This window comes from Pseudoliparis swirei, chromosome 17, assembly GCF_029220125.1.
Source record: "Pseudoliparis swirei isolate HS2019 ecotype Mariana Trench chromosome 17, NWPU_hadal_v1, whole genome shotgun sequence".
NCBI classification, from domain to species: domain Eukaryota; kingdom Metazoa; phylum Chordata; class Actinopteri; order Perciformes; family Liparidae; genus Pseudoliparis; species Pseudoliparis swirei.
The window spans coordinates 16,292,721-16,317,942 of record NC_079404.1 but is presented as its reverse complement, the minus strand read 5'-3'; the positions used below and the strand labels follow the sequence as shown (position 1 = coordinate 16,317,942).

The 25,222-nt window shown below is 41.0% G+C and overlaps 1 protein-coding gene across 2 annotated transcripts; it reads right to left on the bottom strand.

The window, feature by feature from the left end:
- Positions 1-10,522: 10,522 nt before the first annotated feature.
- Positions 10,523-13,075, bottom strand: LOC130207158 (uncharacterized). 2 transcript variants are annotated; one of them, XM_056435636.1, is made up of 4 exons: positions 12,381-13,075; positions 12,118-12,277; positions 11,821-11,979; positions 10,523-11,385 (listed from the first exon to the last, which is right to left on the bottom strand). In XM_056435636.1, exons 2-4 carry the CDS (start codon positions 12,144-12,146, stop codon positions 10,605-10,607), a joined length of 969 nt encoding a protein of 322 aa, XP_056291611.1. In that variant the 5' UTR covers positions 12,147-12,277; positions 12,381-13,075; the 3' UTR covers positions 10,523-10,604. The 2 variants fall into 2 exon arrangements, with proteins under 2 accessions (XP_056291611.1, XP_056291612.1); XM_056435637.1 differs by lacking the exon at positions 12,118-12,277 and having other exon boundaries at positions 12,381-13,074.
- Between the last annotated feature and the right edge of the window lie 12,147 nt (positions 13,076-25,222).

Sequence of the window (25,222 nt, the reverse complement as noted above, 5' to 3'; positions counted from 1 at the left end):
TACTGGGAGGAGACCCCGGGGAAGACCCAGGACACGCTGGAGAGATTACATCTCCCGGCTGGCCTGGGAACGCCTCGGGATCCCCCAGAATGAGCTGGAAAGTGTCGCGGGCGAGAGGGAAGTCTGGGTCAACCTGCTGGGTCTGCTGCCCCCGCGACCCGACCCCGGAATAAGCGGATGAGAATGGATGGATGGATGGATTTCTTTCTTGTAAATTTTTTTGTTTTATTTTTGCTTTTCATTCGACTAAAAAAGACGAAAGAACTTGTGGAACGTACAGAGTGAAGCTAAATTCAACCTATATGTTATTGTTGACCATCGTGAACTGAACACAGGCTGTGAGAGGATTAAAGTTGTAAGATGAAGACATGTCAGTCACAAAGTAGCCCCGCCCTAAAGCCTAACCAGCTTTTATTATTTCTATTATACTCTACATGGGACTATAATTTACTAAATGCTGTATTACATATTTTAAATTAGCATTAAAAACCATAAACTTATATTTACTATGTTTTTTTTGCTGATCAAATCTTTTATTGGTTTTCCAGATATGCAAATGCAAAAAAAATGATGTGCACATTGTACGTATACAAAAGGTACTGAGACAAAAACCATATAAAACATAAAATAAAAAATAAAATAAAGAATATACATATAAATATTCTTTTATATTTACTATGTTGACTGAGATAATAAATCAAGTAGAGCCATTTCCTCGTCGACTTGTATACAATCTGCCCTTTTGATGCGACCAAAGAGTCGCCCCCTGATGGCCATTCGAAAGAATGCAACTTTAAGTCACTCCCGCTTCGGCTTCTCTTCCAGACCTGCAGGTTGCCGCCTGGCTCGCAGCACCACTTCGGTCTCCTCGGACATTTCTGTTTCCAGTGGTCAGCTTTCATTCGGCAATCTCGAGCTGCCAGGAGGATTGTGTTCCAGAGTAAGTGTGAGGAAACCCCTGAGATAATTAGGCGCAAAGTTTGTGAAATTACTATCACATAAACTCTTTAAAGACCTCTCAGAATTGATCGCACTCACACGTTTGGGCTCAATAACGCCTCCCGGGAGACTTTCCTCGACTTTCTTTTAATGAGTAACCAAAGTGGTTAGTGGTTAAAATCTCATTTCATGCCCTCCAGCCGAGCTATAAAACCCAAACTGTCTTCATATTGGGAGGTTTAATTGAGAATTTCGAAGCAGGGTGAATCAAATTTGATTCAGCATTATACACAGAATGACTGTTGTCTCCTACTCTGCTCTGTAGAGGAGTGCTACTGTATGAAGCGTGGATCCTCACGGCTCGGCATGACTGCAGCATTGATTACCAATCTGTTCTCCCTCGCTCCCTCTCTTTTCTTTTTTCTGTCACAGGGCATTTCAGTCCTTTTGAAGGGTCGATATTCAAAGAGGAATTCAAAGTTCACGCATCACAAGAGATATTTGTACAGCACTTTTGGTGAAGGTCAAAATATGAGTCAGTTTGTTTATATTATATTTCAATTATTTGCAACTTTATATGGTCCTATCAGAGCTTTGACTTGGTGAAATGCTTCCTCTAAAAGTTTAAAATCAGACAGACGTGCAGGGAATGAAGAGGTCCAACACACATGCTGGTATCCTTTCATTCAGTCTGTTTGCTAAATATTAGTTGTTATAATGTTGTGAATTGTATTTTCTTACATGTGGAAGCAAAGTCATGAGAAGTAATTGAAGCAAATAGAAAATGTCTTCACCTCAAGACGACTGTTTGCATTACTTCTCATGTGATGAATATTACTCCAGCATTACAGAGGGTCTGATTGGGAATTTAAAAAAAATGTCTCTGGCAATAGTGACATGAAATTAAACGGACAATGATTTGGTCACTTCCTGTTTTACATCTTTTTTTCTCCTTTGCATCTACAGATATGCAATCTTCATATGTTTTGAGTTTTGCCACTACAGTTCCCTGCATCTGTCCAGATCAGTCCATCTCTGGTCTGAAGCGTGACAGACTGACCTCAGATCAACACTGGAAGCTTCACATTTAAAGAGCAGAGCGCGTCTCGGTTACACCTCACATTAAAGTCCGCCACAGTTGTCTAATTAAAATATTAGCGGTACCAACATAGATCCATACTGGACCTCCAGCGCCTCTGAACAAGAAAATGGAAATAATTAGATTCTTACATTAATGTCATTAAATTTCAAAAGAAAAGCATGTTCTCTTTTAAAAGTTCCACTTATCTTTAGACCCATTGTTACAAAGTGGATTTATTTATTTTTGTTGATTGGCATATTTCTCTTGACTTAAACACGATAAAAGAAGCTAATTGGCTTTCGTTAATGATGTCCTTTCAGGTAGATTAATTCTGTGCGAGTGGCCACAGTGGTCCTCCACTTCTTCGGCTGCACTGCTCTTAAAATCCATATTTATGAGGCCGGGAGCACGAGACACTCTGTCCTCTGGCAACCTGGTGTGTGTGCACAGAGAACCCTGTGTGCACAGCTGTACTGATGGTTTACACACACACACACACACACACACAGACGTGCATGAGCACCACTACAACATTGTAGATTAGGAGGTGAAGAACCAATCAGAATTCAGTGGAAACCTGAACTGCAAACTTGAGACTTGAACCGTTTCTCAATTCAAAGTACACCAAGTACAGACTTGTGTGTATTTGGAGACTGGTCTTGGGAGTCCAGACTCCGAAGGACGGGAGGACGGTCTTTCTGCGATTGGAACAGCAGCTTTCTTGATGATGTCACCACATCAGCTGTTCTTGCGTATGAGTTTACTCCAATTATTCACTGTAAATATTTTTTTACAGTCAAACAAAATATGACAACCCTGCTTTTCTCATTATCCTTAGAATATAATTATTTTATTTTGAAATATATATATATATATATACACTGAGATCCTGGCAAACTCAGCACTTTAATTTATTTCCCCCCTTGTATATTTAGTATGAGTATTTCGTATTTTTTATTTTTGTAAAAATATTTATATTCATTGATCCTCTGATGTGCACCGCTGCTGTGATTTTAGAAATGTCCCCACTGCAGGACAAATAAAGGAATATCATATCATATAGTTATATTACACATGTAATTGCAAACAATTCGGTCAAAAGTAAAAATACAGCACTTATAGTTCAACGTTAAAGTTTAATTAAAATATAAAGTTATGAATCTTAACCCTGTCAATCTGATTTAACGTTACAGTGAATAAATAATAAAGTATTTGTGCTCGTTAGATCCGCCAAACCAAATTATAGCTCATGTTTAACCGCAACGGAGAAATCAGAGCCAGTGGAGCATTTAAAAAAGTCCTGCCGAGATCAGGCTGCTCTCGTCGGCCACACAGCGCTGACCGCCCGGCGATGTGGAGCTCACCGAGCGAGCAGAACTGTCACGATTTTCCCACCTTCATAGTTAAATTCATCCTGCCTGCATTCTTAATTAACTCTCCTGTCATTCCAGATCCTGTCATCCTCACCTGATTGTCCCTCATTCCCTTCACCTGGTCCTCACGCCCTTCTCACCTGCAGCCCATCACCTCATTAGTCCCTCACTATTTAGCTCCCAAACTTCCACTTGTCCTCTGCCAGATTGTCTTGTGTGTCAGCGGCAAACTCTCCAGCGAATTCCTAAGTACTAGTTCTGATCTGCCGGTTACGACCCTGTTTGACTGTTAACCCGACTTAAGAATTTTGCCTTCCCCTTTTTGGATGTGTTGCCCTGTTTGACGGACCACCAGATTTTGACTCTGCCTGAACCACGAAGTTCTCCTGCATTCCTGTGTTTGTGCCGTGCTTTTGGGTTCCAGTACCTGTAACCATTACAAGAACCTCAAATCTACGGCGTAGATCTTTATTAGGCTGCATCATAACAAACTGACTACAGATTTGATTTTTAAACTAACTTTTCGCCTGAAAACATCGTAAAACTACATTCCTGATCCTCACTCAACAGTAGTATTTAGAAAAAGTCAACTGTCAGTAGTTTATTTTCTCCTCCGCTATTGTTTCCGGTTGCTGGTGTGAAATGCATTCTGGGATATCTGCTGGCCAGAGTGCGCGCAAGTCTCCTGACGCATCCTCCGGAAAGTGGGAGGATCAAGCCACATCCGGGGGAATTAAATAACAATGTGTTGTATTTTATAAAAATATAATCAATCGCTCCAGATAATTTAAAAAAGGAGAGAACACAAACAAAGTGGACAGGAAGAAATCAGATGTGTGTAATGTACACATTAACTAACATATAATAACTGGTAATGTGTTCCTGGTGCATCGTAACTCAGCTGAATGGAGCAGGGCAGCGATCCCTCCATGATTTCATGATAATTAGCGTCTGGATCATTAGATGAAATTACATCACCTGTAAATTCAGTGTTCTATTAATCTGAGGAACATGCCTTACACTTCAAAATGGTGTGAATAAAAATGACGAAATGATTTAGTTTTTATAAATGTGTATTCCAGTTTACCGGGAACCAGTTGGGAGTGACGATGTGTTCCCGTGTGGATCTTCTATATATGTTCAACAAATGGAAAATTGACAATAAAGATGACTTCTGACTTTGACAACCTTACCATCTTAGCAGAAGTGTCCCTTGAGAGGATCCGTAGAGCCCCTTCATGTCTACTGGAGCTTAGATTCATACACATTAGTCCACTGTCCAAGTTAAATATAATTTTATTTCAGGCAATTGTAAACTAATTAAAGAAAATGGATCCTAGGAGATTTGTTACGTTCACTAAACCTCACTGGCCCATCCAATTAGCAGCGTCTCCTTATTTCAATGATCTGTTGGTCCTCACATTGAGCTAATACATCCTTTAAGTGTGATGAATCAAACAATAAAAGGAACATTCTTTCATCTCCAGGCACAGTTTATGTGAAACTGAAATTGGAATGTCGAGAATTGAAGGGTTCATCTGGACAACAACCGCCAGATGGATCATCTGCTTAACATCGGGACATTACAAACGCTGTGGGTTGAATACAAAATGAAGAGTTCGAGGCAGAATCACAATGCGGCGATCACACTTTCATCCAAACTACAGGACCTCCGGGTCCGGAGCTGGTGAATTACATTACAGGAGCAAAGTCTGACTGAAAAAGTGAGGCGAACCCCTTGTGAAAGGTCTCCAGAAGAAAAGGAAGTGATTGAACTTGAGCTTCGGTCCCCACGGACGTCCACTATCCCTCAGCGCTTCCTTCAGAGGGCGATAAGAGGGGGCGAAAGTAAAAAGACTGAAGAGATCCAACCTCAGTCAAGTTCATTGAATTCACACTGACACTCGGGTGCATGGCGGTCAGTGCGGAGTGACTCACAGACTCAAAGTAGAAGAGAAATGGCATAAAAAGAATAAAATGATATATTTTTATTTTTCTACATCATGTTGGTATTATGTTTGAATCGGTGTTACTAAAGGTGGATTCAACAATATATGATGACTGCAACCTTTGGAGTTGGCAACAACATCAGATTTATCTTCTGTACTCGGGCCTCGCAGAAATTCCAGCAGATGCCGAGTGATGGTGAAATTATTGGTATTAATCAGCCGCCCCAATGAACTCCTTGCACACATACCGCAGGTAATATGACCGTTATGTGTTTATGTCGTTAAAAAAAAAGAAAAAGAAAAGACTTTAAAATGGTTCCTTGTATACAGCGGTGGAACATGAACACGAATGAACTCAAATACCATACGGAGTAATAGTTTTAAGGTATTGTACTTTATTTGAAAACATCCACTTGATGCCGATTTAAATATATATATATATATGAAAGCATTTATAAGACATTACTTGACATTTATGATGCTGCTGCTTTCTGTCGTAAACATGAGCTTATAATATTGTGTATAAGTGCACAAGTTATTAAGAGTTCATCTTGTTTGGCTGCTTATTAATTACCTTCGCATTGAAAATGCGGAAGGTTATGTTTTGATCGCCGTGTATTTATTTATTTATTTGTATGCGTGTTATTCGCATAACAAAAAAAGTTTTAAACCAAATCGCGTGAAATTTGGTGGGATGATTGGTTATTATCCGGGGACCATTTGATTAGATTTTGGGATCGGGTCAAAGGTCAAGGTCATGAAAAGGTCAACATCTTCTTTTTATCATAGGTCAATTTATATCCAATTGGCATGCAACTAATGCCAAAATGTTCATAATTCAATGTCCAATCTTGTGATATGCGAAGGTATGCGCTCTACCGAGTGCCCATTCTAGTTTATTTATTTGTATGCGTGTTATTCGCATAACACAAAAAGTATTAAACCGAATCGCATGAAATTGGGTGGGATGATTGGTTATTATCCGGGGACCATTTGATTAGATTTTGGGATCGATCGGGTCAAGGGTCAAGGTCAAGGTAATGGAAAGGTCACACTCTTCTTGAATCGCATGAAAATTGGTGGGATGATTGGTTATTATCCGGGGACCATTTGATTAGATTTTGGGATCAATCGGGTCAAAGATCAAGGTCAAGGTCATGAAAAGGTCAACATCTTCTTTTTACCATAGCGCGGTCAATTTTTATCCAATTGGCATGCAACTAATGCCAAAATGTTCATAATTCAATGCCCAATCTTGTGATATGCGAAGGTATGCGCTCTACCGAGTGCCCATTCTAGTTAGCATTGTGATTATCTTGTACACAATCAATCGCCTTTCAGAATGTTGCATTGTGGTATTTCTGCTTTTCTTGAAGTAAAGTATCAGATTACAGCACCTCTAAACTCCAATCCCATTTCATCTTCCTTTCTTCATATATATTCTATTATTTTCTCGTTCATTTTCAAAATAAAAGCATGCTACAACCCATAAATAGCTCCATTGCAGCATCTGTCTGTACTTCATAGATATATCAGTGGCTGTTTAACAAAGGCACATTATGTATTAGTGGTAACATGATTAATTAGAAATTGCATCAAGTAAACAAAGAGAGAATGAAGATGTAAAGCTTACCCCCATCGCCTTATTAACGAGGACCTTCTCTTCATGCCGTGTGCTTCTCTGCGTTTGGAGTTTTTTTTATGTCAGCCTTTGTAATAATGACATGCTCTCGTCTAAACATGCATTATATAAATATATAATATAGCGTTTGTGATGTTGCTCATGTAGCGTGTGTGTGTGTGTGTGTGAGTGCGTGTGTGTTTGTCATTGCATACTTATATCTGTGCATGCGCTGATAAGCGCGTCTGGAGAGACTCTGTTAATGAGTTGCTGGTTGGTTGAGAGATCTGCAGCACAGCTGCAGTGAGGCCGCCTGATTGCACAGCTTTGGAAACCAACTCATCCTTAAAGCTCGGGTTAGAGAGCAACACATTAGATCTTACCGGATCAGAGAATGTGGACTACAAAGAGAAAAAGCAGTAATTGCTCATCGGGGTAAAAATGGCCTTTTCTCTTTCCAGTCTCGTCAAACGACTGAAAAGGAAGCGTACGTTCCCTCGGAGAGTCCTTATTATGTATCCACATGAGACCACATGTCACCCTCTCGCAAATCTGTGTCTTTGTATACAAAAAGAGGCAAAAAGTTCCCGTGACCTTTAAAGTACGTCTGGAGGTTTCCCCTCGACGAGGAAGCTGCGGAGCAACTTCATACTTTTATTCAAAACGGCAGTTTTTGTGAAGTTATTGACGGTGGTTATGAGTATTAATCAAAAGGACACATCTCAATATTCCCTCAGGATTTTGAGTGTGTGAATTATTCCTACAAAACGAAGTCTCCATGCTCGATAACCATTCATGGCAATGTATGCGTTCTTCCAACTATTCCATGACCATATGGGAATATATAAAGCTATGAGCTAGAGTTTATAGGCAGGTGTTATTCTTTTTACACCATTACACAAAGGATCTCTTCAAAATCCAACATGGCGTTGCATCAAAATCCCACTTTTCTTGACTTTAATCGGGTTCAAGAGAAAGTCAATTCTTTTGTTTATCTTGTGTATTATTCTCTGCAATTAGCAGCCGATAGTAGAATAATCATGTACGCCCATTCATTGTTCAGGACAATCAAATTAAATAAAACAAATAGCCTAATTATACAGGCTGGTTCTGGCACGGCTTCAGGTGCTGGAATGAAAAAGGAGCTCAGCGGGGAAATCAAACAGAACCCAGGGCATAAATTAAAATTAAATAAATATATTAAATAACGTGTGCTAATGCTCATGGAAAAGGCTCAGCTCACAGTTTACTAGTTAGAAGTTGCAGTTTTTTCTCTCATCCAATACACAAACAAACACACACACACACACACGGTCCCGTTCTTTTAAAGTTCAGAGACGTGCCGCTGCATTAATACATGTAATCCTTCACTGTAAGTGAGGAGACTCGTCATTCTTCCTAACGTGTTAGTGACTTTATACGGTCACGTCACATTCTCTGCAGTTTGCATTAAAAATTCAGGAATTTTTAGTTGAAAGGATGTCCACAGAGGATGAAAGGTGCACCTTATTGGATTAGAAATTAACTTTAATAAAACGAGTCATGTTAAGAAAACAAGACACAGACAAACAACTTGTTGTGTTGCTTAGGTTGGAAATCCTTTTTTTTAAGAAAGCTTTGTTTCTTCCTATCGTGAAGGTATATCATCGTCAATATAGTTTTTTAAATAATTCAAATGTCATCAACCCCCATTTTTTTGGCAGGTGATGCACTATTTCTATTCTTAGAACATTTAAATAATGTCAGATTCAGTTCCCTTTATTTGTGACCTATAGGCTTCAATACACCATCCCCCAAATATCCTGGTTTGAGTCTTCTCACTAAAAAAGTAGAAAATCAGCGAAATGTCTCGATGCAACTTTATTTGCATGAACAACATATTTATATTGAATTTCATACTCGGTCTTTGAACTTTGAGGAGGGTTTTTCTCCTGGTCCCTGGAGCCTTCCTGCCACCTCACACTGATCTTTTGAAGCTTTGAAGTGCGTGTGTGTGTGTAGAATAGTTTTTTTGATCTTTGATATACTGTCGTGGTGGTTATTAATGGCCCATAAAATATAATATAATGCTCTATAGGCTAAAAAGCGTTCTTATAATGAATAATTCTGTTTAGATATGTGTGCAACCCTCATCCCTCTGCTCTTGGAAAATATTCAAGGGAAATTCTATTGTTTGAAAATCCCAGGGCATCGATGAGGAAAACATGGAGGGAAAGTCTTTCAAATTTTTCCTCTGTGCTTTCTCCTCCATCAAGTGGTAATTTATTCTGATTCAGCTGCAAAGGTTCGGAGCTTTGGAAAGCCATCTCAGCATTAACAGCCATTTGTCTGGTTGCAAAGGCTGGGATTTACAGCGCCGAGTGGTGTTATACCTTTTCATTACATTCAACAGTGTCGGCAAAATAGACTTTATTAATCCAGGCAGTTGCATATTACACCTACACACACACACACACACACGCATGCCCATACTATAGCAGCAAGCCAATATCACATCTTTTTACAGGCCATAAAAAATGCCTGTGTTGGATAGCACTTTGCCATGTTGGTTTAAAACCATATATTTAGAGAGAGAGAGAGAGAGAAAAAAATAGAGAGAGGAGGAACACACATACACACGCCCATACTATCGCAGCAAGCCAATATCACATCTTTTTACAGGCCATAAAAAATGGCTGTGTTGGATAACACATTGCCATGTTGGTTTAAAACCCTATTTTTAAACAGAGAGAGAAAAAAATAGAGAGAGGAGGAACACACATACACGCGCCCATACTATTGCAGCAAGCCAATATCACATCTTTTTACAGGCCATAATAAATGTCTGTGTTGGGCGAGAGAGAGCAGATGAGAGTAGTCGCACACACTCGTTGCGACGGTGCGTAACACACGTTATTAAATGGTTTACCAATACTAGGCCTTAAGGTGAACACTGTTTTCGTTTCAACCCGCTCCACAGTCGCGCATCTACACAATCGTTAGCTCATAAAAAAGAACGAGTTGTGCTAACCAACCAAAAAAAAGTTTGTCGCTGAATTTGCCGTCGATTCTCGATGAGACTATGTTTTATGCCGAACTAGTTTCTTCAGAGCGTAATAGGATCTTGGTCACGAGGGGTGGCACGGTTCGACACGTGATCGGTCTACACCAATGAGGTAGCTGTTTTTTGTCAACAGAACGGCAAGATGGCGGCTCCCGTGGTTGGATTCAACGTTACCGATAAAGAGGAAAACACCCTTAAAAGTGGGCTAAATGGATTCTAAATAGTGCTGTATACATAGCCGCGTCCAATAAGAACAATGAGGCAAATATACGATCATGTTATGCTTATGTTAAGTCATTTAGATCAAGTTTGACATACCTGGGAATACACCTTACTGACGATCTAACATGGACTGTGAACACCCAGCACACACTGAAGAAATCAAGGCAAAGACTGTACTTCCTACCTCAGTAGGAAGTACAGTCTTTGGCAGTAAAAGGCAGTAATTGTACTTATACCAATGACCATTTGTTCGTTCGTTCATTCATTCTTCCACAAATGAAAACAACACTGATGAACAAAAGAAACAATCTTTATGAAAAATATGACATATATAAAACTGTACAAAACTACAAAAGAAATAACATATTAAGGACGCTCAGTCCTCACTGTCAGTGTCAGGGCAGTTGTCTTCCAGTTGCTCGGTGTCTTTGGTGTTGGCACAATTACAGCAACGACATAAGTCTGTGCAACACAATCCTGCAGAAAAACAGGAACATCTTCCTGTCTCACAGGCACCTTTGCAGCCGCAGTGTATGACATGCAAAACACTGTCAGGGGCCGGATTTCTGGTCATCCAGGTGATGTGCAAGGTCCCATCCTCTATTTGCCAACCATATCCAGCAGGTGATGGAGCACTTCTTTTTTGTTTGCGACAGGACCTCATTATTGCAGCCTGGTAGTTTGCCCTTTTGCAGTGCTGTTGGAGGGCATCAGTAGTTGGGGGAATGCATATTTCTGGCAAGGCTGATGATGCCATACAGAAAGCCTTGTACCTAGCTTCATTTACATTATCGGCAGCTGGCTGATCATATAAGTGGCACACATACTGGCAAAGAAGTGCAAATGTTGACTGCTCCAAGTTAAAGTGAGTACCTAAACTTTTAAAAGCCTTTAGGTACTCACCTTTCTCACATGCAACAGAAAATGTCTTTTTTTCCCCTTTGCCATAAAAGGCACTTGTGGAGTCACACCCAGAGAATGTGTGAATTCCGATCAAGGCTGAACACACACTGGTTCCGAGAGCTGATGACACCTTGGTAATGTCAATGGTTGACAGGGTCTCTGCAAAAACCAGCTCGCAGATGTTGCGCTTGGTGGGGATGTGAAACACCAGCTGGGGGAAATCACGAGCCAGCCTCTTCTTCAACATATCCTGTCTGCAACAAAACAGTGACAATTAAGAGTCACAGGAGTATCATGAAAAGCAGAGAGTGGTGCAGGTGGTACAAGACATTACAGGCTAGAACCTATCTGCCATACAGCACATTGAACACCAAAGATGCCCAAGAAAGGCACACACACACACACACACACACACACACACACACACACACACACACACACACACACACACACACACACACACACACACACACACACACACACACACACACACACACACACACACACACACACACACACACACACACACACACACACACACACACACCTCCTTGTTGCCAACTGGTACATGTTTGTGCAAACAGCAAGAATTAAAAACAGTTTCTCAGGCCTGTCACACACATGTTGTGTAAAGCTGGACTTGCACATGACAAATAATAAGACGTGAGAGAAAAATGCATTTCAGTTACCTGTAGTTTGAAGCATCAAGACCTTCATTTGCTTTCACCAGTTCAACGAAGGCCTTCCTCAGCTGGCCCATTCTCAGCACCTCTTGGTTGACAAGCAGCCTTTGGCGAATGATCCTTTCACAGAATATCTTATAGCTGACATCAAACGTGGGCTCAATCCTAGAACACATATGAATGAGAAGGAAATAAATGAATATGTGTTGTGATTGTGTGTACATACAACAGAATGCGGATTGAATGTTTACTTATGCAATGTTAAGTTAGTAGCTCCTTGAAATGCAATATAATAAATAACACTGTTCTTTCTCTGGTTTTTCAGGCCTCATCAAAAACCTGGTGTAGCCTACTGATTATAACAGCCTTTGTGGTTCTGCACCTCCAGAGCCACACAGTCTGTCTTTTATATGCAAAAAAATACTTTGGTCCTCCTTCAACTCGGCAGCTTTCTGCAATTGGCCTTAACAAAACAAAAAGGATAGCTCAATGAGTTTGTTGACATATCTCACACATAATTGTACCTTTCAGTCACTCAACCACAGTGTGTGTGTGTGTGTGTTTACCTGCTGTTAATGTTTCAGCCTTTGACAGAGTATCCCTTTGTCGTTTGCCTGCTCGGTTGACGAACTTCTCCTTCTTTCCACCTTTGCCATGGATTTTTTGTCCGTAAATCTACGGTAGCACGTGTGATGGAAGCCAGCATCCTCGGGAATATTGTCAAACTCCACATCAACACAGTGTTTGAAGTTCTCAGCCACGTCCCGAGACTCACCGTCCAACCCGAGCCACGTTTGTAGGCTTGTCCTGTATGTATTCCATCGTGTAGTGGTGAAATAATGTACCTCCTCGTGCTTGACTGAAGTAATATGCATAAAACAATGTTTGTTTTTTGATTTATTAATATATTCCGGTGTATTTTCTTCGTCTTCCGTACTGCTCGAGGACGCCATCTTGCCATTCTGTTGCCTCATTGTTCTTATTGGACGCGGCTATGTATACAGCACTATTTAGAATCGATTTAGCCCACTTTTAAGGGTGTTTTCCTCTTTATCGGTAACGTTGAATCCAACCACGGGAGCCGCCATCTTGCCATTCTGTTGACAAAAAGCAGCTACCTCATTGGTGTAGACCGATCACGTGTCGAACCGTGCCACCCCTCGTGACCAAGATCCTATTACGCTCTGAAGAAACTAGTTCGGCATAAAACATAGTCGCATCGAGAATCGACGGCAAATTTAGCGACGAACTTTTTTTTGGTAGCTAAGCACGACTCTTTCTTTTTTATGAGCTAAATATTGTGTAGATGCGCGACTGTGGAGCGGGATTCATTTTCTAAAGGACTTTTCGATGTTCACCTTGCGGCCTATACCCCTCTGGGGTATCGATTGCATCATCGTGCGAGAACCAACTGGCAGCAGCTCAAACGGGGGCTGGTGGATTTTAGCTAGTTGTTGGCAGAAATAATGTAGCTAAGGACATATAGCAACTTAATCAGACAATTAATGTGAAGCCTAATATATTGTAATTCATTCCCATGCTCGCTGCTAGAAGTAATCACGGTGACGAGCTCCTCCGCCCACAGCGCCGAGTCTCCACCAAGCCCGGCCCTGCTTCACGGCTCATGTCGGGAGCTTCCATCCAATTACATTCAAGATCCAAACAGGAAGTATTTTTTTTAAATTAGTTTTTGACGAGACACAGTTGTTTAAAAAAGAAGCTGCTATCACAGCAATATAATTTACAATCTAACTAACTCTACAGCAGCTTACAATACACAATTACAACTTATTATACCCCTGGAAAAAAGTTTAATCAAAGTAAGTATTAAATCAGAATTCCAGGGTTGCTCTCCTTTTGATGTTTTGAATATGATACGATCAAGATCCGATATTTAAAGTCACAGCTAGAGCTGATCTTCAAGGTTATAAAGATAGTGGTGGCGTGTTTACCATCCATCCCTTAATTCGTGCAGCATAGTCCATCATCGTGTCTTTTGAAGACGTAGAGTGCAGTAGCTTGATAATGGCCCTCTTGGAGGAGCACACTTTATGAAACTGTCTCTGTGACTCTAACTCCACCCCCCCCAGATAAATCAAACTGAATGAGCCTTATCCTCCGGCTCCCCAAAGGGTAACGTCTGAATGACACATTCGGTCTGATTGTGTTCCACCTTTCAAACGGGTTAACAAAGCGGCAGCCAGGCCAGCTCTGAGAATAAATCGGCATAGACTCGGGGCATCATCGTATATTGTGTGCAGTTCAGGGTGAAATCAATAAAACGAGATGGAACGAGTGCAGGGCTCGCTCCTCTTAGCCCGGTAGCTGATGACTCATCCGTTGCTGGGCTTATTTTGTGAGCTCTTTTAATGAGGAACGACAGTTGCGTCACAATAATGTTCATAGATGCTGGGGTTTGGAAAAAGCAGGCCATCTTAAAATGTGATTTTAGAGGAAACAGTTGAAAATAATGTATTCAGCAAAGGACAGCTTTTTTTCAAATTTGTGGAGAACTTTCTCAGAGCGAATCATTTTGACGAGGACACTCGGTGTCATCGACGTGACTCCACGCCGAAGTGGATCAGGATTACTGAGGGACACTAGTTTTATTCTATCTTTATAATTTCTAGATGAAGTTATGAACACATTCTTCTTTGATATTATCACAGTAAGTACACAAAAAGCCTCACATCACATTTAAGAAAACTTTTTATGACAGAAAAATATCTGTCTTGATGTAAGTAATCAACTGAGGAAGTTTCATCGTGATATATAATATGTACAGTATTAACCCTATATTCACCTACAGCAACATTATCATTTGTTTTACTTTAAGTTGCAATTTGAGTTGAACTCATCACACAAAGACTTTGTTTTTACTACTCTGTACATTTATCACACTCATTGTATTCCAGTTGTAATTTTTATCTTTTCTTTATTGAGGTTAAAATAGAGGCAGACTCCATCTCAAGGTGTAGCTTTTGGTGCACGGGTCAAGGCACACATGAACTTGGACTTGCCCGAAATATGATCCTGCAATTTCCAATGTTCTGCCCTGCAGTAAATTCTGCTGGCTCAGCGATTTAAAGCCCGAAAGGTTCTCACAAGCATTTCGATTGTCTCCACACAGCTCTCGCCATGGCGACGGCTGATCTGGTGGCTAGCGGCTAACATGTGCTAATAGTAATACGAAATGGTTATTATCACCGTGTAATAAGAGATGTAGCTCAGGGGCTTTATATAATTAAAAAACACATGTAAACAAAGGTAAATAGACAACAAATTAGAAAATAAAAGGTAACTTAAAAATGGTGTGTATATGTTTACAAATATATCTATATATATATGTATATATGTATATATGTTTACATATATATAGATATATGTAAACATATGTATTTTGGTTATATGTGTATATATATATGTACATACACATATATATATATTTATATGTGTGTGTGTGTGTGTATACACTACCGGTCAAAACTTTTAGAAATGTACACAGTTTAGATTTCGTAATGTACTCTGAAATTAAAGAATAGAACATATAAACAATTGGAGATTTAAAAAAAATGTATCATGCAATCGTTTTGTTTACCAAAATGTAATTTAAATTGTTCACTTGTTTCGTACCTTTTGCAGATATAACAGCCAAACTCACGCGTGGCATTCTTTCTACAATGGAAATCAAACAGCTGCAAGTTGTGAACCCATTACTTGTTCCCTGCAAAAGGCCTCTTTTTATAACTGAAATTATTTTTCAGTTTTTGGTAACCTAAACCTTTTTGTTTCACCGTTTGTCGCTGAACTTTGTACCATTCAGGTTATTCACTTGAACTGCTTACAATTCAATAAAAACTGAAAAAATGGGCGTGTTCTAAAACTTTTGACCGGTAGTATATATGTATATGTGTGTTTATTTCTATGTATATATATATATGTGTGTATATATATATATTTATGTATATGTATACACACATATATATATATATACACATATATATATATATATACATATATATATATGCATTGGATTACAACACACACAAGAGGAAGAGCAACTTTATTCTCTGTTCAGGTAGACATCAAGCTACTCTGCAACATCTTGTCATTTCAATTAATTTTACGGCTACATTAATGCTCTAAATCTCGTACAACACGGGTTCCCGGAGAACCATTAAAGTCCTCAATCTGTTCCCATTCTTATGAGGCTCTCCTTGAAAAACCAGTCTGTAAGAAATGGGACAGAAGGGAGTTTTAACTCAAAGACCAAAGGCCCGTCGTCGGCCCAGTGACACCTCCCCGCTGCGCTGTGAATCACAGTCATGCTACGCAGTAAATCCAGCAGCAGCTGGTGCAGACACAATCCTTCATTCATTGGGACCCAAGATTTACTGCATTCCTCTCCAAGAATCGGCATTTGTGGCTGTCGCGTCCATCTGTCATCCCACGAGGGCCGCGTGCGCTGCCCGAGGGCACACTACCGGGGAACGCATCCAGCTGTGATGGAGTTTGTGAAGGTCGTTCTCACCAGCCGACGACCTGCATCGCAAATAAATGTTCCGTACAAGTTTGCCCGTAAACTCCCCTCACTGGGACCGACGGCGTTCAAACAAACTTGTGTAGAGCTTCAACTCTTTGCTGCCTTGAGTGTTTTTGGAAATGATCTAAATGGATCTGGAGCAAAGCGCCTTTTTCCTTCAAGGGCACAGACGAGACCACAAGTATGAATTATTTACACGCAACAAGATAAGGATACACACACAAACACACTATCTGCAAATCCACAGGCCTCCGGGATTGACGAACTGTACGCGGAGCCGGAGTGAGCTCAGAGCAGTTTGTTGTGATTATACGAGATGAGATATCAATCGACTCAATTAATCATACTCGGCCTCTGAGGGGAACATCAGGCTCTTGGAGCGGCGGCAGGTAATTATGGGATACATCAAAGAGGAACACGGGATAAATACAGAAAGGGCATTTTGGAGTTGTTGTAAACGTACACAATAGGCACTTTTTTATACGTGGAAATAAAAACGAGTGTGTAAAAAGGTCGATCGTATCAGCGGAACAGAACCGAGAGGAAATGAGAAACGTCAGCGTTATGAAACCGGGCTTTACGGAGGAGGAACTACAGACACTAAATACACTACACGTTTTTGCATTATGAGCAAAAGTGCTGACATACAGTCAAAAAACATTCATTTGTATTTAGTACATTCATGCAAATAAACAATGGCACAAGAGGGAATTAAATTACCTTTTTATTTACTTCTATTAACTTTTAATTGACCGACATTTTATTTTGGTAATTTACTATAAAATTATGAACCTTATCCTTAATCTAAGCCTGCCTTTTTCTCATGCTTGTGAGGAAATACTGCTTGTGTGTATGTGTGTGTGTATCTACAGGACTGTCTCAGAAAATTAGAATATTGTGATAAAGTTCTTTATTTTCTGTAATGCAATTAAAAAAACAAAAATGTCATGCATTCTGGATTCATTACAAATCAACTGAAATATTGCAAGCCTTTTATTCTTTTAATATTGCTGATTATGGCTTACAGCTTAAGAAAACTCAAATATCCTATCTCTAAATATTAGAATATCATGAAAAAGTATACTAGTAGGGTATTAAACAAATCACTTGAATCGTCTAATTAACTCGAAACACTTGGAAACACATTTTCAAATGTTTGATTTTGTTTTGCTGTTATAAATCTTTTTTTTTACTTGGTCTGAGGAAATATTCAAATTTTATGAGATAGGATTTTAGAGTTTTCTTAAGCTGTAAGCCATAATCAGCAATATTAAAAGAATAAAAGGCTTGCAATATTTCAGTTGATTTGTAATGAATCCAGAATGCATGACATTTTTGTTTTTTTAATTGCATTACAGATAATAAAGAACTTTATCACAATATTCTAATTTTCTGAGACAGTCCTGTATATGGCTGGATAATATATATAAACACATACATATATAAGTATATATATATATATGTATATATATGTATGTATATGTATATATATATGGATATATATGTGTATTTATATATACACACACACACCATTGCCTGGGATGTTTCCTGGGTCGGTCGTCAGGGAGAGTTCATAATACTGTGAATGCAAAGACTCAATCATATTTATTCCAATGGGACACCTTTGAGATTATTACTTTAACCCTTAAACAGACATTTTGAAAATGTGACAACTGGACAAAATATTCATGTTTTCCAATGAATGATTGTGACTCATTGTGTGAAACTCAAATTGGACCGAGCTACTCTCTCTCTCTCTCTTTGGGACGGGTACACCGGTGATCAATTTGCATTTGTAGCATTTGTATCTCTGTATTATTTTCCGATGAAAAGCTCTGAGCAGTTTCGACCAATAACCATCCGACCGTACACTGCCTGAGGGTTGATGTCTCTTCACTGTCCTTTTGCATCATGGAGAGTTGACGGCAAATATGTTTCAGAATGTTCCCAAACTGAAGCAATACTACAGCATTTATTAAATATACTAGTAAAAACTGCAATAAAGTAGGTGCCTCAGACTGGCCTTTCTTTTGAATGGAGTAAGTCATGCAAAACAGTAATACTCCTCATTAGTTTTATGATGATGACTTGGTTAATAGCTCCAGGACTTTTCTTCCCTCACTTATTTTCCCAGAGTCTATTGGAAGATATATTTTAGTTCTTAATGGAGCTAACCTGGATACACGACGCTCAAATGAAGTTGATAATAAATGCATGAATGTGTCGTCATTAACCTTCAGTTCCCGCTATTATGAAGCCCTCGCTGATTACCGTTGACTACAGCTCTCCTCCAAACTCGAGGAGCACAACATACTGCACAGGTCGTTCGTGAAAACTAGAATATTTTATCTTTTAAGCGCGCCTAAAACTGCTTGAAAGACATTTACACTGTGATTTGCTGATTTTGAAGCCCAACAAAGCAGGTTTGAACTGCTCAGTAATCCATTTGCAGCTGACGTGGAAAACACCATCAAACCTCCAAATGGAGCTGATTGAGCTCCAGTGACACGCAGAAGGCAACGTATAAGTCTGTGGGCGCTGCAGAGTTTCCACGTTTCGTCCCCGACACAATGCTCCAGCTGCCTCCCAGGCTGCTCACACCTCTCTAGGTGTGGCAGCACATATGTGTGAACTACTGTTCTCTTTGATCAACAAAACTTCACCCAGGAATCGTCTTACTGATGAGCACCTTCACTCCATCCTGAGGATTTCCTCAGCTCAGAGCCTGACTCCAGACATTAAAGAACTTGTATCCAAGATGAGACGCCAAGTGTCTGGCTCAGACCAGTGAGCATCACAGAGCAGCAAACGTGCTTTGACGCATTTTCAGTTTTTTATGTAGTTTCATTTTTGCATTTTTATTCTCTTGCTACAACAGGCCATTTGATTTTTCTTTGAAGTAAATTATTTTTGGCTGTTGTTTGCCTGTAGAAAATGTTTGCACTTGCAATTACTCTGGAGAAACTGCAGATAGAACCATCAGCAATTAATGAAACATATTATATTACTTTTATTTATATTTATTCATGTATTATTTATTATTTTTATTTCATATTTAATGTTGTTTTATAGGCAATATTCTATAGGCCTTGTTAGTTCCAGGTTCAATATGTGCACTAAGGTTCTTTCAATACGTTTTCAATCAATGTTGAACCCATCTGGCCCTTGACAATTTCTTTATTTCGGCCCACTGTGTATTTGAGTTTGACACCCCTGGTTTACGGGAACGTCCCCCATTGGTTTGTGGACTAATGTTCTGATGCCTTGACTTAGTTATTTTTTACAACTGAATACATTTGAGGGTGATCAGAAATCCTAGTTACATTTAGGGATTTGAAACTTTGGTGAAAGGTCAAAGACATAAAGACATATCCCAGACCAGCCAACGCCATGGTAGCTACCAATAACACTGTAGCCATGCCCCGAGTCTATTTACTCTAAATGGGACCGTAATTTACGTAATAAACATCATATTGTATTTAAACTAGCGACTGAGACCACAAAGTAACATTTATAATGTTTACTGAGGTAATAAATCAAGTCAGAAGTAGCGTCATTTTCCCACCGACTTCTCGACTATCAGACTCATTTTGCAACCAGAGAAGTCGCCACCTGCTGGCAATTAGTAAGAATGCAACTTTTATGAATTATCACATATTTGTATTTGTGTGCAATCCTCCATCTGTCTTTTTTGATCACAAAAACACTTTATTTTTTATTCTATTTCCCCCTCCACACTCATAATGCCTCGTATGTATGTGCGTTACACCGTTGAACAGATGGCGGCGCTCCGCCAAAGGCAAGACGTAATATAGATTTATTCCATGAAGATCCGACACACTTCCTCACCCCTTAATGCACTCTAAGCAGCATATGACACCTGTTAATTCACGGAAGCAGCCTGCGGCGCTCCGGGTCAGGCGCAGAGTTCAGATGGAATGGCAGCGATTTGAGTCACGTGACCATTTTCCAAAGGCAGAGTTTTGTGGACGAGTTCAGAACCCCGAGTGAGCTACTGAAAGTTCATCTCGGCAGACGAGAGAGAGAGAGAGAGAGATTCTTTTTTGATTTTTGCTAAACTTTATTTCAAACTTTGCACCACATAAAACCAAATTCCAATCAACACAAATTCCTTTAACTGCAGCACCAATCCTGAAAAAGAAAATTGTTCATGATGCTCAAGTTCTTTAATAACAAAAACAAAACTGCTCCACTGAGGCCAGGAAGTGTTTCCTGCTCTCAGTCGATCTCGCCTCTCGCCCTCTTCTCCTCGTCCTCCACCAGCAGCACCTTCCTGAGGTCACACAGGATCTTCTTCAGCCTGTGGAGTGAAGGCTCCTCTCTCGTCCTTCATCGTGAGGAAGGTGGCGGAGAGGAAGAACTTGTCTTGGCAGAAGTAGTCTTCCACCTTGACATGCCACATCTGCTTTGTCTTGCGGAGGAAGTCTTTTAACTCCTCCACACTGTAGTGTGGAAGAGGGGTGGAGTCCTCCTCCTCCGAGCTGGACTCTGGCTCCTCTCCTCTCCTCCTCGACCTCCGTCTGCCCGCCGTCACCTTCTTGGCCTGTGGGTTTTCTCCGTCCTCCCTACACTTCCTCTTTAGCCGGGGGACTCTGAGGCTCTCCTCCTCCCCCTCCATGTCTAGCTCACTGTCTGACAACACCACCTCCCTGGCACCCTGCATTCAAACATTAAATAGCCAAGAGTTTTTTTCAGCATGAGAAATACGATGTGTGGCGGAAGTGCGTGAGATGTTACTTTGAGATGCTGAAGTAGGTCCAGGGCGGTGTCATGGCCCATGAGCTCCACAGGATCCTGACGGGACCTGGTCATTTCACCAACAGCGCACATGAAGTCCAGCTGTCTGCTCGCGGTGGTCTGGTTCAGAGTCTCGTGGAACAGAATGAAGAACGCACTGCAGCGTTGGTCTTCGGTGATGAGCTCTTTGTTACACGGCGCTGGATTTCCTCCGGTGACCTTCAGCGTTGTAGCGTTGACGTCGTTGCCGGCGGCGGAGCAGGAGCTAGCCCCGCGGGCTGCTGGCGGCCTTCGCTAGTCTCTGCTTCTTGCTCTGCACGTGAGATTCCACCGCTGGAAAGTCTCCCGACACATAACGCAGCTTCAGAAGCATTTCACCGACCGGAACCAGAAACACTCGTTCTTTTCTAGCCATTTGTTATTGAACTTGCATCCCCCCCATGTTTTCTAAAGTAGCCGATGCTTCACGTTGTAGGGGATTGATGGGACCGAATACGCGGGGCCCCTTTAAGAGAAGGGGCGTGGCCCCGGTGACACCAGAGACACCGCAGAGCGACCGGAGCAAAATATTAGACCTGGCGGAACAGATTGCCTCATATTCGTAGTGACATGACACCCAAAAAATTTAAGACCAATCCAATCTGAATTTAAGACAATTTAAGACTTTTTTAGGCCTTATTTTTTGGAAAAGCAATTTAAGACTTTTGAAGGACCCGCGGACACCCTGTTCTTTGAAGAACTCTTTAAGGAAATGTTTTTTTAAAGAGAAGCCTGTTTTGAAGGGTTCTTTATGGAAGCAAATATGGTTCTTCTATGGCATCACTATGAGGAACCATTTTCTGAGGATGAGCTCATCAGTTTCGCTCCAGCCTTCTACGGCTCTCTGTCCGCACCGTCACCCGCCGATGACCTCGTTGCTTGAGGGGGGCAGCTTCCTGTCGTTCCCTCCACGTGACCTCCATTCCCGTCAGCTTTCATCCATTAGGAGCGTCCATCATACTCCGGGGAGCGTGAGACTGGCTGTGAGGAGGGTGTTGTCGGAGGAAAAATCACTGCTCCCTATTTTCACTGGTTTGTAAGCAGATATTTGATGAAACTCATCAAACCCAGTTATGGTCCTGTAACACCTCCAGGTTCTGACCTGAGGGCTCTTGTTTTGAGGCTGTTTACGGTTTATTTCTCGAGATGACGGCAATCGTCACTTTCATGGTGGATTTTATTTCAATTGAATGTTTTAAATTCAAGATAAGAATGAATAATTACTGAAAGACTGTCCTCACAGTGTCGGCCATTTGTTTACCTAAATGTGAAGGTCTCCGATATTCAATACAACCTTTTTTACTATGGACACATTTCCACTACTCCATCTCCAGAGTGGAAAACACTAAAAAGTATAAGCAGCCACAGATTTTAGAAGGTAACCAAAATGTGGCGCCTTGATTGATGACACATTAACACATACATGACTCGATTTATCTATATCTAAATCAAGATCCTGTCCTGGAACCCGTAAGATGGAGAGCGCAACATCCGTTTGTCAGATGAACTGAATGAGTCAGAGCGTTGATCTGTGGAAAGAAACAACAAACTGCAGCCTGTCATTTGAAACTTAAATAATCTATTTCTTGAAGAGTGAATCATAACCGTTTCTTCCTACACACAGAAAAGTAATGGTTCTTAAATGGTTCTTTAAAGGGCTTTGTGGTTCTACAAAGAACCATCACCTATTGAAGAACCTTTATTTCATTTGAGGGACCATTCTAGGTTCTTTGAAGAACTCTTTAACCCTCCTGTTGCCTTAGGGTCAATTTGACCCCATTCAACGTTGAATGGGGTCAAATTGACCCTAAGGCAGACATGGGCAAACTACGGCCCGCGGGCCACATCCGGCCCGTTGGGCTTTTTAATCCGGCCCGCCGAACTTGTCCAAATCGCAACTTTGTTTACTTCCGGTGTGCGTTGGCGCGGAAAGAACTCGTCACACGAAACCCTTCACCATGATTTGTCAATCCGTTTGTCTGTCAACATTTTGCGAAAAAACAACCAATGAACACTCAGTAAATCACAAAGGACCCGCCCACCACACAGGTGAGGCTCATTTAGAAACAGCCGCAGTGATTTTGGCGAGCAGCGCGGAGCCTGGAGGAGCTGCAGAGCCACGAGGAGGAACACGCAGCCAGAAGAGATCCACTTGGACCGGGTAAGAGTCTTCACTAAACGTTATGTTTAAAAAATAAACAAACAAAAACTCAGTGATTTCAAAGCCTCGTCCAGCTGTTTACCGACGTTAGTTATGTTTAGAGAATAGAGAGAGGGAGAGAGAGGGAGAGAGAGAAGAGAGAGGAGAGAGAAAGAGAGAGAAAAGAGAGAGAGAGAGAGGAGAGAGAGAAAAGAGAGAGAGAGAGAATTCTTATTCCGTTCTATTCAACAGGGGCTAGTCTAGGATTTGCGTGGCCAGACTGAAAAAAATCATAAGGCCTCTCTTGTTCAGAGGGCCGGGCCAAATGTGGAGGCGGGCCGTATCCGGCCCGCGGGCCTTAGTTTGAGGACCACTGCTCTTGGCTGTTGATGTCTATCAATATCGCTCATTTTGAAAATTACGTAAGAGGGCAATACTGATCCGTATCAGACCAGCGAGGAGGACAATATGTGGCTGGCATGACGCCCATTAGCCAATCAGAACGCTTGTACTGTTGTTGCTATATAATAATTCATCTTTATTCATAAAGAAAATGTAAGCTAGCTGTCTGATGCTGCCAGAGGAGACGCAGGTCGAGGACAGCATCATCAGTGTATTGCTGCTTATGCTTCAACTCTGTCAGAATTTTTTTTTGGCATTGGGTGCCCTTTTTTTTGGTTTGAGCACCTGCCCCCCAAAATGTCTGTGCACGTGCCTGCATATATATATATATATATATATATTTGTATGTATATATAGTTATATTACACATGTAATTGCAAACAATTCGGTCTAAAAGAAAAAGACAGCACTATAGTTCAACGTTAAAGTTTAATTAAAATATTAAGTTATGAATCTTAACCCTCAGTCAAACTGATGTAGATAGATAGATATATACTTTATTAATCCCCAAGGGGAAATTTGTCGTGACAGTAGCAGCAACACACAAGAATAAAAACAAAACACAAAATATAAGAAACAGGGATGAAAGATATAGAAGTATACAAGTAAAATAAAAGTAAAATACAAAACAAAATATTTATGTAAATATACAACACACATGCATACACAACACACAACAACACTGACAAATCAAATACAAAAAATATTAAATATAGACAGAGTGCAAAAAGCAAAGTGTGTGTATGAGTGCAGAGCAAATGAAATGAAATGTGTGTGTATGTGTGTAGTGCAAACAAATGAGATGTGTGAAGTACAGATCAACATAGTGTGGATATGAAGTTATTGTTGTAGTTATTGCACTATGATCTGGCAAGAGGTGATCTGTTGTAGAGCCTCATAGCCGTCGGCAGGAATGTTCTCCTGTATCTGTCCTTGTGGCAGCGGAGCGTGAGGAGACGTCTGGAGAAAGTCCTCCTCTGTCCCTGTAGGAGGTGGTGGAGAGGGTGGTCCGGGTTGTCCAATATGGACACAAGTTTCTTCAACGTCCTCCTCTCCACCACCTGTTCCAGGTGCTCCAGCTGGCAGCCGATGATGGAGCCAGCCTTCCCAACCAGTTTGTTGAGACGGCTGGTGTCACCGGCTCCGATGCTGCTCCCCCAGCAGACAATGGCAAAGTGCAGCACACTGGCCACAACCGACTGGTAGAATAACTCCAGCATCTTGCTGCACACGTTGAAGGATCGAAGCTTTCTCAGGAAAAACTGTCCACTCATCTCCTTCTTGTACACAGCGTTGATGTTGGCCTTCCAGTTCAGTCGGCTGTCGATGGAGACGCCCAGGTACTTGTACTCCTCCACCATGTCCACGTCCACGCCCAGGACACTCAGAGGTGGAGGAGCTGTCGCCTTCCTCCTGAAGTCCACCACCATCTCTCTGGTCTTGGCCACGTTCAGCCGAAGGCGATTCTCATCGGCCCACTTTACAAAGTCACTCACCACTGCCCTGTACTCCTCCTCCCGTCCATC

Coding starts and splice junctions, on each gene's coding strand:
- LOC130207158 (XM_056435636.1), bottom strand. CDS start 12,146: ATGAGGCCTGAAAAACCAGAGAAAGAACA. Junction 11,980..12,117: donor GAAAAACCAGAGAAAGAACA/GTGTTATTTATT, acceptor TATGTGTTCTAG/GATTGAGCCCACGTTTGATG. Junction 11,386..11,820: donor CTTGATGCTTCAAACTACAG/GTAACTGAAATG, acceptor GTTTTGTTGCAG/ACAGGATATGTTGAAGAAGA.